Raw genomic sequence first — 15048 nt, 5'->3', positions numbered from 1 at the left:
TAAACTAAATTATATGTGATCAAATGTCAGGAGTGTGTTTTTAATTCATGCATTGGATTGAGGTTTTTTGTGGTGTTGTCAGGTTTGTTTTTTTTGTTTTTTTCAACTTTTCGGTTTCTGAATTGTTTTGCAGATAATTTTCACAGAGCATTAGCTATGCACAATTTGGTTTTTGCCACTCGGTTTCCAACTGGTAACTGGAAGATAGACAAACAGGCATAATATTGGAACCTCCATCCAATTTTGGTGGTGTAGATAAATCCATAACAGAAAAATGAGAGCAACTGAGTCACTCTTAATTGAGATACAATGCAAAATGTACACCAAATGGGGTTTTCAATATTAAATTCAAATGTCCAAAAAATCCACAATCCGGATCAGATCCGGATCAAACTTTATCAGGTGATAGTGAGTGCCAGTGAAAGGTTACTTCTAACAGGACTTTGACCTTGATTTTTTTTTTCCAAGGTAAGAATTTGTGGAATTGGAAACTAGTGCTGGTAGATGTTTGAGCTCTAGAGGGCGATGCTCTAGTTGACCTTGTGGAGATGTTTTATCTGAGCTGCAGACTGAGTCAGAACAGCAGAGAGGGGTCCTACTGCTCTTCTAAACTCTGTGTCCCTTGACTGGAGCCCTTAAAATATACATTTGTGTATACTAAGTTGTATAATTTTTTCAGAAATATTATATGTCATTTCTTATGTCACTGAAGCCTGAAGTATGTCACTTTAGCCTGCTGTACTGCATTTCGCCACTGGGGGCAACAAAACTTTGGCTTGTGATTTAGTTGACTTGGTGCGTCACATCCGCTCTTCTCCGCCGCGCTACAGTAAATATGGCGACTGGCTAAAGAAGTTGTTTTGTGCTTTAAATCCAAAAGGCTTTGATTTTTTTTTAACAGAACTTTAACATAAGTTTTTATTTTGTTTAGGGCGCTGTGCTCTACACGTTTTACACGAATAAAAGGTAAAAATCTGATTCTGCTCTCTCTGGGTTCATGCTAATGCAGCGGCCCTTGCTAAAGCTGATCGCTACCGCTAACTTATCTTTTGACCTGTTAACTAGCAGTGGGTAGCTTATCAGCGTTATGTAGAACGTCAAAAATGTACTAAAATTGTAATGTTGGGCATATAGAGATTTTTGAACATATCTGATTAAGTCATGTCCAGTAAGTAGCCCCGTGTTAAAATGTTATTTTCCATCCAGAGACGTTGAGAGACAACATTCATCCTGTCATTATCGCCTCTAAACCATCACAGTTTTACACATGCAAAGGTGACACTTTGTACACGTAGATGTTCAGAAGTTGGACCTGCAGAGAATTAAGCTTTTAATTTTAAACACGCCTCATGTCCCCACATCGTCAGTCCCACAGTTCTATGACTATTTGTTCATGTAGAAACTTGACCGTTTTAAACAAACTTGAGGTCTGCATTTGAAGAGTTCAGATGCAAAACCCAGTATTTTTTTAATGGAGATAAATACAGTTGAAAATGGAGTTTTAAAGAAAACCATGTCCGGAAATGCACAAACTTTCATCAATAAAATGAAAACAGTTTGTTCAAATTCTTTCATATTTTGCACAGTGATGGTCCCCTTGACAGCCAAGTACATGTTGGCCTCAACTAAAAATTTATGGTTTTGGAGATACTGGGTTTTGCATCTGAACTCTTCATTTACTCATCTTAGATTTCTGTTACATGTCATGGAAATCCATAGCTGTCTCCAACTTTGTGCAGCATCTGCACAGTTTCTGGTCAAAAGCAATGTGGTGTTCAGTAATTGAATTGTTACATGAGATGAGGCTTGGTCAACAGCGCTCCTTTCTGTAATGTCTGAATTTATTAGCTAGTGAAAACATTAGTTCAATAATATAGATTTAAGGCCTAGTTCAAAAATAATGAAGCCAAAATGTGACATAACCATCAAAATTTAAAAGTGGTCTTTTTGTGAATTGTTAGCATTTTAGGTATGTTATCATTTTAGGTATGGTTACATATCAGAGTTTCAATATTTCTATTGGTCTCGGTTCAGTCATTGCTAGAAATTATCAGTGCATATATACTATAATGGGCTAGAGCGTAACACTTGTGACAACAGTTGGAGGTATCTTCTTTAATCTGCAGAAGCCTGAAACAAATAAATTCTGTCCATTAGTTCCTGGTATTGAACAAGTAATATAATTATTCTATTGAAGCAGAGTAGGAGATACAGCTAAGGTTTTAACACAAATAAAACAAGGACATTACGCTTGCGACAGTTTTACCTTGCTTTAGAAACATGTTTTTTCTGGGAAATGACATTTCTACCTTTCCAAAAATGTATTACTGTGTGTTAGTATGAAGCACAAACAAGCAAACTGACAAAATACAAGGTTATTTCTTTACCATTCAATTTTAAATGATAATGCTAAATATCAGTCACACAAAATTGATGAAAAAAGTGCTGTTTTTGGGGTAAATTTCGTGCATATCTCTGGAACCGTGTGGACTTTTTCCATGAAATTTTCAGTACCTGTCAAACAGACTATAGGCAACTCACAGATAAATCTGGATGGTGCTAAATAGGGATGGGTATTGATAAGATTTTATTGATATCGATGCCATTATCGATTCTGCTTATCGATTCCCTTATCGATACCTTGTGAATTTTGTACTAAAAGTAGGCTTTACAGGTTTTCTATGTATTTCATTGAGTCTTAAAGTAAATAAATATGAAATTGGTCACTGTATCCTTGATCTCTGGACATAAATAAAAATAAACAAAACTGTGTTTTGCTTTGAAGTTATTAATTTCGACTGGACTCTATCGTTCTAACTTGACTTGGCAGAGATCCGCGCAGCGTTTGGAGCTGTGTGAACAGAACGGAGGACGATTCTCGTTTCTTTCTCGCAACAAGACAGGAGTCCCAGTTAGTAACTTTAATCTGCACAAAAGTGACTCACGATTGACATATTCAGGGATGAAAGTGACAAAAAACAAAAAAAGCTGGAACCCAAAATTACCCCCCAACACCACCTGCACGAAAATGAATTCTAGAAGCTCTGAATTGCAATCTGTGACTATTCCAGACAATAAACTGCAGTCAGTGCAGAATCCATTTAGTGAGAAAAAAAACCCAACTTTCCTTATTCAAATTCATTCCAGTAGTATTCTGCTCTTACAAGGATGCAGCAGTTTTCTAGCTTGGCAGATAGTTCTGGAGGAAATCACCGAAGAAATTAACAAACTGAAAATATGGTTTGACCAAAACAAACTGTCATTAAACTTAAATAAGACAGGAATGAAATGGAGGTGTAGGAGTCACTAGGTGTTCACAGGAAACAATTATTTATTTCTGTATGTATGTATTTATTTATGTATGTTCATTGTTAGTTGGTTTTATATTTTCTGTTGTGTTTCTATTCAGGTTCTTTTTGTCTCTTTCTCAAAAACTGTATATAATAAGTACATATTGTATATAATAATCATTAGATTATTAATATATAAACAAAAATAAATTTAAAAAATATTACAATTTGAAAACAAATGCACCTGAATGTGATGACAGCTGCAACTGCTTAATGCTAACTTTTAACATTGAAAATGCCATAGACATGCTAACGCGTTAGCATCGCTCCCGTTTTTAAGTTATAAAATACATCTATTAACCATAACCATCTATGTTTAACCATAACAGGTCGGTTTAACATAGAAAAGGTAAATAATACTCACAGATGTATGTTCTTTGGGGTTTTAGCGGGGGGAAATTAAGCGAAAGAAAGAAAGAATAAACAAAGCAGTCGAAGCACTGTTTCAATCTGCGAACCACTGCTTCGATTGGTTCAAGGTTCAAAGCAAAGCTGCGCTGCAGAAAAGTTGATTACGGACCCGCTGCAGGGTCTGTAATCAATGTAGAGAAATGATCATTTTCCTGACAAACACCCCCCAAAATAACGGAGACTCTGAAGGACCGATAACAGAATCGTTAAGCAAAAAGCTTATTGATGTCGGTGGATTGAATCATTTCTTAACGATACCCGAAAGGAACCGGTTCTCGATACCCATCCCTAGTGCTAAATGAAATAATGGCTTGTTCATGACAAATGAAATGCATATCAGCAGTTAGGCTTCATTATTTTTGAACTAGGCCTTAAAACAAATTGGTACAGTCTTAGCTCCAACAGACCTAGGCCTGTATTCACAAAGCATCCCAAGGCTAAATGTAGCTCTTAGTGATTCCATTTAATTCTTTGAATTCAAAGACATTTCTTAGAATTTTCCCTTTGTAAGATAAAAGTTATTCACATAGCATCTTAGGCCTTAAGAGAGCTCCTAAGGTGAAACAACGGAATGCTAAAATACCCTCAGCCTTAATAAGCATAAAAATAGGAAACAGAATCTGAACTTTTGACCTCTTAAATTAGGCCACTGTTAGCCATCTTTGAACTTGTCCAAAGTCTGTGTCCCAAGAATATTCCCTGTGAATATTAAGGCCCTGGCAGTAATAGGAATGGACTTGAGCACGGCCAGCCGGACGGATGCAAAGCCTCTGCAAAACCCTATGACCATATTTTGGCCTTGGGCAATAACTGTTAAGACCTCACTGGAGTTGAATTATCGGGATAAAATTCAGTAAGGCTTTTAAGAAGCCTAAGAGTGTCTTAAATAGACAAGACAACCAAAAGACAGAGAGGAGGGAGAGATATTCTCCATATGTTGAATAACAGTGATTCAGTAACACGCTACCGGCTTGGTGCAGGGATAACATTTGTGATTGACCTCATCAGGAATGAGCTTGCTTTTCCGACCATTGCAGTAATGTAATAACGCCTGAGATGAAGATCATCACAACGCTGTAATACCTGAAAAATGTAAATTGCATGTGAATTCTATAACATTCATATAATTGTTAATGTCAAAGTAAGCGATATCAGCAGCCGTAGCCTAAATGGTAGCCTACAACACTCACCACTCTTGCTTTCGATTGCAGCACTTACCAGTACTTCTCACACTCGTCGCTTGTGCGCACAAGGAGAAGGAAAGGTGCACTGATTTGTTGGCCAGTGTACTCCCAAGTCTGCCTCTTCCCTTGTGCTGTGATCCTGGGACCCAATTTCCCTCTTAAAACTCTCTTTTCTTCTCCTCCACGAGCTGTGCCAACAGCAGGTACTGCTCTTCTGTCCGGTTGGGCTTTGCAGTTCTTTTTTAAATCCATTTTGTTCATTGTTTTGGTCATTATGCCAAATCAAACTGCTTTTTGTTAGGATGCCAGCAATCACAGGAATCGCTGACAGCTGAGTCTGCAGCCACCATTAATGTCAAATATACTAAGTAGTAAAATTACCTGCATGAAGAGTAAACATAACAGTAAGCTAATCAATATAATTAGCATGTGAATGAAGTATGTTCAGACATTTTGAAGCTGTTACATTTAATTTAATTTTGCTGAGTTTCATCATCATGACAAAATTATTTTCACCAGTACACATTTCTTAGTACTGTCTATTCATAACTTGGTTTTTCTTCCCCTTTTTTTGTGACAACCAATCACAGCTTTTAGAAGACTGCTTTATACCTAACAATGGCATCAACCACACCTCCTCACAAAGATAAATGTTTCTGTCCCCTCATTGCTCAGAGTTGCTCAGAAACTTTTTGGATTGTGCTTAAGCTAAGATTCTAAGTTGGGAGCTCTCTGAGAGGACTCTGAGAATCTTTGTGAATACAAGCCCTGGATTTTAAATTTGTAGCAGCTTTCTGTGGTGCCTACTGGTGATCTGCTAGTGTTATGCATTGCCTCACTTGTATTTTGCTTTGGAGTAAAGCATCTAACATGAATTTCACTTGTCATTTCTACTATTTTAATGTTTTTAGGGTGAAGAACAGACACCATCACCATGGGGCGGCGGTCAACCTCCTCCACCAAGAGTGGAAAATTTATGAACCCTACTGACCAAGCTAGTAAGTATTCACACCAACTTATGCGATAATAATTTTGCTTTCATGACATTGACTTTTTTTAAACATAAAACCTAGACAATTGATCATCTGTTGTCAATAAGGTAACTTGGGTACATTTTTTTTAACTCTTCTATAGGAAAGGAAGCCAGAAAGAGGGAGTTGAAGAAGGTACATTTCAAGAAGGTTCATTCATCTGCTCTGTTCCCCTTGTCCCCTTAACAGTATTTTGATGATATTGTCTGTACTTTGTGAATTATCCTTCAAGAACAAAAAGCAGAGGATGATGGTGAGAGCAGCGGTGCTAAAGATGAAAGATCCAAGGCAGATCATCAGAGACATGGAGAAGCTGGATGAGATGGGTGAGGGTGTTTACTTTTTTATGAAAATGGACTTGGCAAGTTAAAATTTTTATATGGGTTATTTTTTAGTATTATTATTAGTAGTAGTAGTAGTAGTAGTAGTAGTAGTAGTATTAATGGGGCTACACAGTGGATTAGTGGTTAGCATGGGCGCAATTTCGTGGGGGATAAGGGGGACATCTCCCCCCCCACCTTTTCAAGCGGGGGGGACAGAATATGGTATGTCCCCCCCACCTTCTGACATATATGTGTGTACTTGAAACATGCTATGCCAGTCTTATGTGCAAACCATGTCAGTCTTATCAGTCTTATGTACAAAACCACCAGAATAGTATCTTTGTTTCTGCAAGTTTGTATTTTTAGCAGCATTGACTTGTTTATAACACCTGTTTCTTGTTTGTCACATTCGGAATTTTCTGGGACTGCATTTGCCCAGATTTGAAACCAAAAATACTTGCCTCTAGGGCCTAGTGTCTACACATAAGTATCAATGGACCATATGCTAATTTACTAAATTCTGAAAGTTAGAAAAGGAAATCAGAAAAGCTGTCTGGGACCTCAGAAAGCCCATCTGCAATTATTGCTTTATCTCCAAAATCAGTCTATGCAAGCAAAATTTTGTTCAGTGTGAGTGTTGTCATTAGTGCCACTTCGAAAATTAAATTCATGATAAGTAATTTATCCTAAACTTATAATCTGTTGTTTTTTCAAACTTATGCAAAAAAAATAAATCTTGAGAAAAAAAAATGCAGTATGCGATAGTTAATAATTAAGAGCCTGTTCTTTCATATTTATGAATACATTTTACCACATTGCAGTTGTTTTTTAATGAAAACTCAGCCTTTCATTCTTTTTAAGTTCTACGCATGTGGTGATACTGTATTTACACCAGGATGTTAATAAAATCAATGCTGGCTATTCTCAGAATAAAGTACTTATATCCACAGTTTCAAATTGCATAAGTCAAATTGTGTCCACTTTATGGTCTTCTCAAAACATTAAAATTACTGTTCTGGATGCTCAGAATGCATCTGAGCTTATCTAGAAACCGTTGGCTTCTGGGGGCTTAAAGTGGCCCCCAGACCACCGGCCCATGGGCTTCGGCCCTATGGGCCTCGCACTTTGACACCCCCCCCCAATTTCTAGTTCTAAATTGCGCCCTTGGTGGTTAGCACTATTGCCTCACAGCAAGGAGATTATGGGTTCAATTCCCACCTGTGGCCTTTTTGTGTGGAGTTTGCGTGTTCTCCCCATGTTTGTGTGGGTTCTCTCCGGGTGCTCTGGCTTCCTCCCACATCCAAAGACATGCAGGATAGGTGGATTCAAAACTTTAAAGTGTGTGTGTGTGTGTGTGTGTGTGTGTGTGTGTGTGTGTGTGTGTGTGTGTGTGTGTGTGTGTGTGTGTGTGAGAGAGTGAGTGAGTGAGTGAGTGAGTGAGTGACAGACTGGCGTCCTGTCCAGGGTGTACCCTGCCTTACGCTCTATGACTGCTGGGATAGGCTCCAGCCCCCCGCAACCCTTAATTGGAGTAAGCGGTTGAAGATGAGTCAGTATTATTATTAATGTGAAATTCGACAAATGTCTAATTTTAAAACCAGGTGGAGTGTTCATTTTTGTGAATTTAAGGCCTTTTTGAATTTTGGTCCATTTATGTAAGAACAAGGTAAAAATTTCTAAGTTACCATCTGACCTCATGTGTTTGCTGAAAATCTCTTAAACTTTTTAATTTCCTAATATCTATCAGAGTTCAACCCAGTTCAGCAGCCCTTGTTGAACGAGAAGGTGCTACGTGACAAGAGGAAGAAACTACGTGAAACATTTGAGCGCATTGTTCGTCTGTATGAGAGGGAGAATCCTGATACCTATAAGGAGCTGCGCAAACTGGAGCTGGACTATGAGACCAAACGAGGGCAGCTGGCTCTTTATTTTGACTCGGTCAAGGTGTGTTTGTTTTAACCACCTGTGTCTCTACCATATAATATGTATGTGTTTGAAAGCATCAGTGAGGTTTCATACTTTCTTCACTTGATATGAATTTACATAAAATTATTTGAATTGACCACCTCTATGAATGAACATGTGCTCCTTTAATCCTACCTCACTGGAGTTGAATTATCAGGATAAAATTCAGGAAAAAATATTAGGACACATCAGCACAGTGGAAAAAACAACTTGGAATTTGTAGTAATAATACATTGCTCTGACCTTTTTGTTCACTTTATTCACCATTTTCTCATTATGTTCCCTGTGTCAGAATGCAGAGTCAGTTGAGGTGGACAGCATCCCTCTGCCTGATATGCCTCATGCCCCCTCAAACATTCATATTCAGGACATCCCGCTGCCAGGAGCTCAGCCTCCCTCCATACTGAAGAAAACCACCTCTTTTGGGTAGGCATTGAAATGGTGTTTTGTTGTTGTTGCTTAAGTTTCTGTGAGATAATTGTTTTCCCTTAAGCTGGGCATCATTGTTCCATATGATTAATAAAGTTGTCAGTCATCTAAGGAAAAGACAACTGATGAAGTTTCATCTTTACAAAAAAAAAAAACTTTTACTGAATAGCAATTAAGGACACAAAAAAGGGGATTGAATGACCAAGCTTTAAAAAAAGGCTTTTAAATTTGTTAGAATGTGCCAAAATGAAGCTCCATTGTGGTTGTCCTATTTGTGTTTGTCTTTACAGTATGTCATTGCTTGCTTTATGAATTATGTGTTAATATATGGTAGGGATGTGAATCTTACAACTCACGATTCAATTCGATTCCGATTCTTGAGGTGATGATTCGATTCAGAATCGATTTTCGATTGAAAGAGCTCTGAGAAATAGTTATATTACTTAAAAAATGTTTATGTTTAAGAAAATGCAGCTTTACAAGGTTAATCAAGTGTTTCTAAAGATATAAATTTACTTATCCGCTTTGCTCATTTAGAGTTGGCTGGCAGTTTAGTGAAGTGATGGAGTGTGTGCTGGTCAGTCGTCGGCAGAGACCGTTGCTCCACTTCTTTTAGCTCCGGGTGATGGCGTAGCATGTGGGCTTGCGGATTTGAAGTGTTTCTGAAGAACTTGACTTTCATTTTGCAGATTTTGCACACTGCATAAGTCATGTCAAGCTCCTTCTTATGCAGCAAATAATAAAATCCAAAATGCGCCCAAACATTTGCCTACAGCAAAGACAGCGCTGGCTGAATCAGCTCTTCGTCCACCATGCTAAGCTGCAGCTTACGAATGTTTGAAGCACGCCGGACCCTCCCCTAGTGGGGACGCTGTAGTACGGAGGCTGTTGCCTGACAAACAGTACACGCAGCGAGTAATTAAGAAAATGTTTAAACAAATGCATGTTAAAAATCGATTCTTGGACATTTTGGATTGATTCAGAATCTTAATAAATAAGAATCGCGATTCGGACATGAATCAATTTTTTTTTCGGCACCCCTAATATATGGCATTTGCATGGTTTCACCTGTCCAGTAAAGGATCTGTGACTTCATCCTCTGGATCAGTGATGGTACCAGTGCCAGGTGTCCCACGTTTGCCTCCAGGAAAGAAACCCCCCGGCCCGCCACCTGGACCACCTCCTCCACAAGTCCTGGCACTCTATGGTATTCCTGCTCGACGTACTTACGGGCCAGACACAGGTATCACAGAAATATTAATCAACTCGGTCATTTATATTTGGGTTGTATATTTTAGAGTAATCATTTTTACACACTTACAGTTGTGCTTGTTAATGTTAATTTCATTTAGTTGTTTTTACGGTTTGTCTTTTTCCACAGATCATGGGATTCCTGGTTTAGAAAAGGAGTCTGTGATGGAGGTAAGACATGACAGCGACAGTGGCAGTGAGAGCGATGGCCCTTTGGATGATGTGGATGACGATGACGAAAGTGACTCTGAAGATGACAGAAAAGATGAGAGAGACGGAGGAGATGGTGAAAGGAGGATGAATATAGACAGGCAAGAAAACGAAAGAGAAGAGGAGCGAGACAGAAATGAAAGGCATAGTGGTGAGTATTTCAGAATAGCTTTACAACAGTTAAACCTACTTCTCACGTTCTTGGTGCAGACGACTTTTTATTTATTTATTTATCCCCTCCCCCCCCAGTGTGCAAGTGGTTCCTGTTTTTCATTAATTGTAGACATTAAGCAGCTCATTTCAGCTTTTTTAAATGTTATGTTACATTTATGGATGTTACACCAACTGCTCCATCTCCAATTTCTTCTTTTTGCATGCAAACAATTTTTTTTCAGAATGGCATTTCAGATGGAACAACACATTACCTGTCCAATCTGAGATTTTAACTTTAGTTTCTCCATTATGTCATTACCAATGTTTAAGAAATATATTGCAAATAAAGTGGGTGATAGACAGCATGGACGGTGCATTCATTGACTCTTGAATTCATGCTTACATACAAATTAGGATCATCATATTTCTTCACGCCATGAGGTCTATAATGCTAAATTTTTTAACACTGGGAAGAAATTAAGACTACCCAGAGTGATCTGGGAAAAATATGCAAAGACCACCCAAAAAGATACTCCACAATCATCTTGTAAGATGAGAATTTTGCAACTATTGCTCTTTTCTAAACTACACCACTTCACTGGCTGTAAAGTCCCTAAAATTGCTATGCAGACATTGTGAAAAGTATTAAAAACGTTATCTCCAAAAGAGGGGCCCGTAGAAAAAGTTTGGGAGCCACTAACCTCGTATAATATTTGGTTAATTAATACAATAGCTATTTTTTATTTATTTTTTGGTGCTAAACTACAGTATAACTTTAAATTTTGCCTCTGTTTTTTTTTGTAGGTCGCAGTGTACGTTTCGCAGATATGCCTTCAGAAGCATCCCTTGATGGAAAGCGGAAGAAAAAGAAGGTGGTGAAGAAGACCAAAGCCATTACCCCACTGCAGGCCATGATGCTAAGGATGGCAGGTGCAGTAATGTGTTGAAATACATATTCAGCTAGCATGCTTACTTTTGATACTGTGTAGATAGCACAGTGCGATTCTCTGTCCCTCTTCAGGTCAGTCTGTTCCTGACGAGGAGGAAGAAGTGGTAGAGGAAGAATTCACAGATGAGTCAGACAGCTCAGACGAGGAAGACAGGGGACCACCAGGTGACAACCAACCACATCTTAACCCCACTCAGCGTCTTCCCCCTCCGCCTGCGATGGTTGGAGTCCAACAAGGACCTCCACCTTTACCAGCTCCACCAATGACTGGGCCTCCACCACTGGGTCCACCCCCAGCTCCTCCAATGAGACCACCTGGTCCACCTTCTGGCCCCCCTCCTGGACCACCACCAGGTTATTAACAGCTTCATATTAATTATTACAATGTTCCATCTTTGAAAATGTATAACACCATAAACTTGTTACACCATCCAGAAAATTAGAGTGGAGGATATGTGGTCACCCCAATATTTGCTGGTTAGTGTGTACAAGTACTGAACTGTGACAGTACACTGAAAAAATACCATAACATGGGTATTATTTATTTAAAAAAGTTGAAAGCCCTGTTTTTTTTTTCCCAGTATGAAAATATAATGGGCTCTGAAGTATGACAGAATATTTTAATACAATTTTCAGGAAGCCATAATCTGACAAAGACACAACTGTAGGCTAACCATTTTAGAATTTAACTACATCTAGTATTGTAAAAAGATCCATGCAAATTTCAAGCATATAGTAGGAACAATTCAGATGTAATGACATATGGCACACTGCATTTTTTTTTTGTAAGCATCACTCATTGATTGGGGTCACATCACTTTTTAAAGCTTCCACATCTGAGAAATTATTGATTATGATTGCCAGACATTTCACACATAAATTGTTTGGTACAATAAATGATGTCTTAAGCAATTCCAAGCTGGTTAGGTGGTAGTCCTCTTTTGATGTGACCAAAAAAAAAAGACACTCATTAGCTCACACAGAAGATGTGATTTACTGAATGTTTGTGGAGTGATGGCACACACACACACACACACACAATAAAATTTGCACCTTTTTAAAGTGCGTTGTATATGCTCTAACATTTACACAATGTTCTATCTTCAGGTGCGCCTCCATTCTTGAGGCCTCCTGGTATACCTGGAGGCCTCAGAGGTCCAATTCCTCGTCTTCTACCTCCTGGACCTCCACCAGGTCGGCCCCCAGGCCCTCCACCAGGCCCTCCTCCTGGACTTCCTCCAGGCCCCCCACCACGTGGACCTCCTCCAAGACTCCCACCCCCAGCACCACCAGGTAGGCAAGTGTGTTCATGCTGTGTATGCATGTGTTTCACGGAAGTGAATTGCATATGCCTCCAAATAGTAAAAACTGTGTGCTTTGTTAGGGTGGATACATGTTGGGGATAAAATGGTGTTATTTTTGTTAAATTCAAACCAGGCCTAAGATTGTTTGTTAAAATGCTACTGCTGCTCATCTTTAGAGAAAAATACTTGAGAAATCTATAAGACAAATTTAAGCACTCCTTAACTGAGTGAGAAGAGCCTGTATAACCTAAAAACAAGAGCACAGTGTCTCATGCGTTGTTCATTGTCTCCTTGTAGGCATGCCACCTCCGCCCCCAAGAGCAGGTGTAGCCCCGCGACCACTGGCCCCACCCCTTGCCCTCTTTCCTCCACCTCTCAACTCCAGTGTACTCAGTGCTCCTCCCAGCATTGTCCAACGGCAAAAGGGCTCAGGATCCAACCAGGATGGCTCACAAAGCAACATGCCACCCCCAGCCTTGCCCATGCCTCTGAGGCCGGGTGTCATGCAGATGCCCCCTCCCCCGGGCACAGCTGGTGCATCCACAGGTGCCAATCCTGGTGCCAACCCTCCCAGCCATCACCACACAGCCACCATCGAAAAGCGAGCCAGCATCACCTCTGTTGCAGCAGCAGGCAATCTCGCAGCAGGTGGTGGATCTGGTGGAGCAACCATCTCTGCCAAACCTCAAATTATCAATCCCAAGGCGGAGGTCACTCGGTTCGTACCCACGGCACTGAGGGTACGTAGGGACAAGAGTGGAGCGGCGCATGGGGCAGCAGCTGGGCCTCCAGAGAAAGCTGGTGGTGGTAGTGGAAGGAGGGGGGATGAAGGCATGGGAGGTGGCCAGAGCCAAAAACCTCAGGCTACAGCTGCTTCAGTGGGCTTGGGTAACCAAGCTCAGATGGGTGCTGTCTCTCAGCCTAGTATGAAGACTAAAGACCAGGTTTATGAAGCCTTTATGAGGGAGATGGAGGGACTCCTTTAAGTACTCTGAGGATGTTCCGTGTGACACTGAACTTAAGGAGTGTATTACTTTTGTGTTTTCTGTGCTGCGTAGCAGAAGTTGGCATTCTTCATAACTATAAACATCAATTTCTCCTATAAATCAAGATAAGAACTAGATTTGTTCTATTAGTGAATGAGAACTGAATTTGATCCATGTTTGTTCCTTTTCCATAAACATGCTCATAACAGAAACATTCTATGCTGTATCAAAAGATTTTGATTATTTGTACATTTGTACACCCAATTATTTGTACAGCCAGTTCTAATTTGGTGTCACTGGTAAGTGTTTTGTACGACTTTATTTTGTGGATGACATCTGAAACATGTTGGGTGTAAAAAGTTGAACATTTGCAATCACTTGACAGAATCCTTGTCTGAAACTGTTTCATCTACAGATAAATAAATCCATCAGATTCTCTTAAACTCATGTTTGACTGCAATGTTGTCCAAGAAACCCAAGCACAACCAATGTACAAACTAGTAAGGTATACACAGAGCACATACGTGGGTGTTGTAAGAATGTCCAACACATGTCCACTAACTGATGGAGGGATATGGGTGCTTAGAATACTGCTTTGGATTCAGTAGTGGCACATGTCCCAGTGCCATCATGTATAAGCACTGCAACAACATACAGCTGCAGACATAGGTTTACATACATACACCTTTGCTATAAACACTCATTCATTTTCAGCCACTTATCCACGTTTGGATCGCAGTGGCAGCAGCGCAAGCAGCTCATCCTGGAACTCTTCCTGGGGAATCCCAAGGCATTTTCAAGCTTGCTGGTAAATATCTCTCCAGTGTGTCCTATGTCTTCCTTGGAGCCACCTCCTGGTTGGTTGTGCCTGGAAGATTCCTGTGGGAGACGACCAGGGGTGGTCCTTACCAAGTGGCCAAATCACCTCAGTTGGCTCCTTCCAGTGCGAAGCAGCAGCAGCTCTACTCCGAGTAGATCCCAGATAGTCGAGCTTCTCACCCTGTCTAGGAGTGTAAGCCCAGATACCAGACAAAGGAATCTCATTTCTGCCGCTTGTATCCGCCAACTTATTCTTTCAGTCATTACCCAAGGTTCATGACCATAGGCTATAAACTTGTTTTGAAGTCTTAAGCCAAGTTGTACCATGTTTTCCAGCATATCAAGTCACACCTGTGCCAAAAAAAAAAAAAAAAAGCTGCTTCAAGAGGAAAAATGTCACATTGTACAAGTCATACCTTTTTCCTGTATTATCAGCTGTTTAAATGGATTATTGTGTATTGATGTAGTGTGCTTTTAATTTTTGGCATTCTTGATTCTGATTGGTCGCCCACCTCACCCCCCACCCCCCAAAAAAAAGTGGATTGCATGATTCATAGCATAAAAATAGGAACCAGAATGTGACCTTTTGACCTCTTAAAATAGGTCAAGGTTAGCCATCTTTGAACTTGTCCAAGGTCTGTGTCCCAAGAATGTTCCCTATGAATTTGAAGATCCTGCCAATA

The 15048-nt window shown here is 39.9% G+C and overlaps 1 protein-coding gene across 7 annotated transcripts in view; it reads left to right on the top strand.

The window, feature by feature from the left end:
* The first annotated feature begins 803 nt into the window (after positions 1–803).
* LOC117527581 (WW domain-binding protein 11) overlaps positions 804–15048 on the top strand; it is a 28980-nt gene continuing 14735 nt past the window's right edge. The window contains exons 1-12 of one of the 7 annotated variants that reach the window (XM_034189988.1): positions 804–966; positions 5857–5943; positions 6080–6111; positions 6209–6302; positions 8047–8243; positions 8557–8690; positions 9770–9936; positions 10075–10305; positions 11112–11237; positions 11329–11610; positions 12364–12549; positions 12858–13546. In XM_034189988.1, the coding sequence (XP_034045879.1) occupies positions 5880–5943; positions 6080–6111; positions 6209–6302; positions 8047–8243; positions 8557–8690; positions 9770–9936; positions 10075–10305; positions 11112–11237; positions 11329–11610; positions 12364–12549; positions 12858–13546 (2202 nt within the window). In that variant the 5' untranslated portion in view covers positions 804–966; positions 5857–5879. Of the gene's footprint in view, positions 967–5128; positions 5149–5856; positions 5944–6079; positions 6112–6208; positions 6303–8046; positions 8244–8556; positions 8691–9769; positions 9937–10074; positions 10306–11111; positions 11238–11328; positions 11611–12363; positions 12550–12857; positions 13994–15048 lie in introns of those variants that run through there. The other 6 variants (XM_034189989.1, XM_034189992.1, XM_034189991.1 and 3 more) reach the window with 6 other exon arrangements.

Source organism: Thalassophryne amazonica, chromosome 16 (assembly GCF_902500255.1).
Source record: "Thalassophryne amazonica chromosome 16, fThaAma1.1, whole genome shotgun sequence".
Classification (NCBI taxonomy): Eukaryota; Metazoa; Chordata; class Actinopteri; order Batrachoidiformes; family Batrachoididae; genus Thalassophryne; species Thalassophryne amazonica.
Note: the sequence above shows the minus strand (reverse complement) of the source record. Positions and strands in the feature narration are given on the sequence as shown.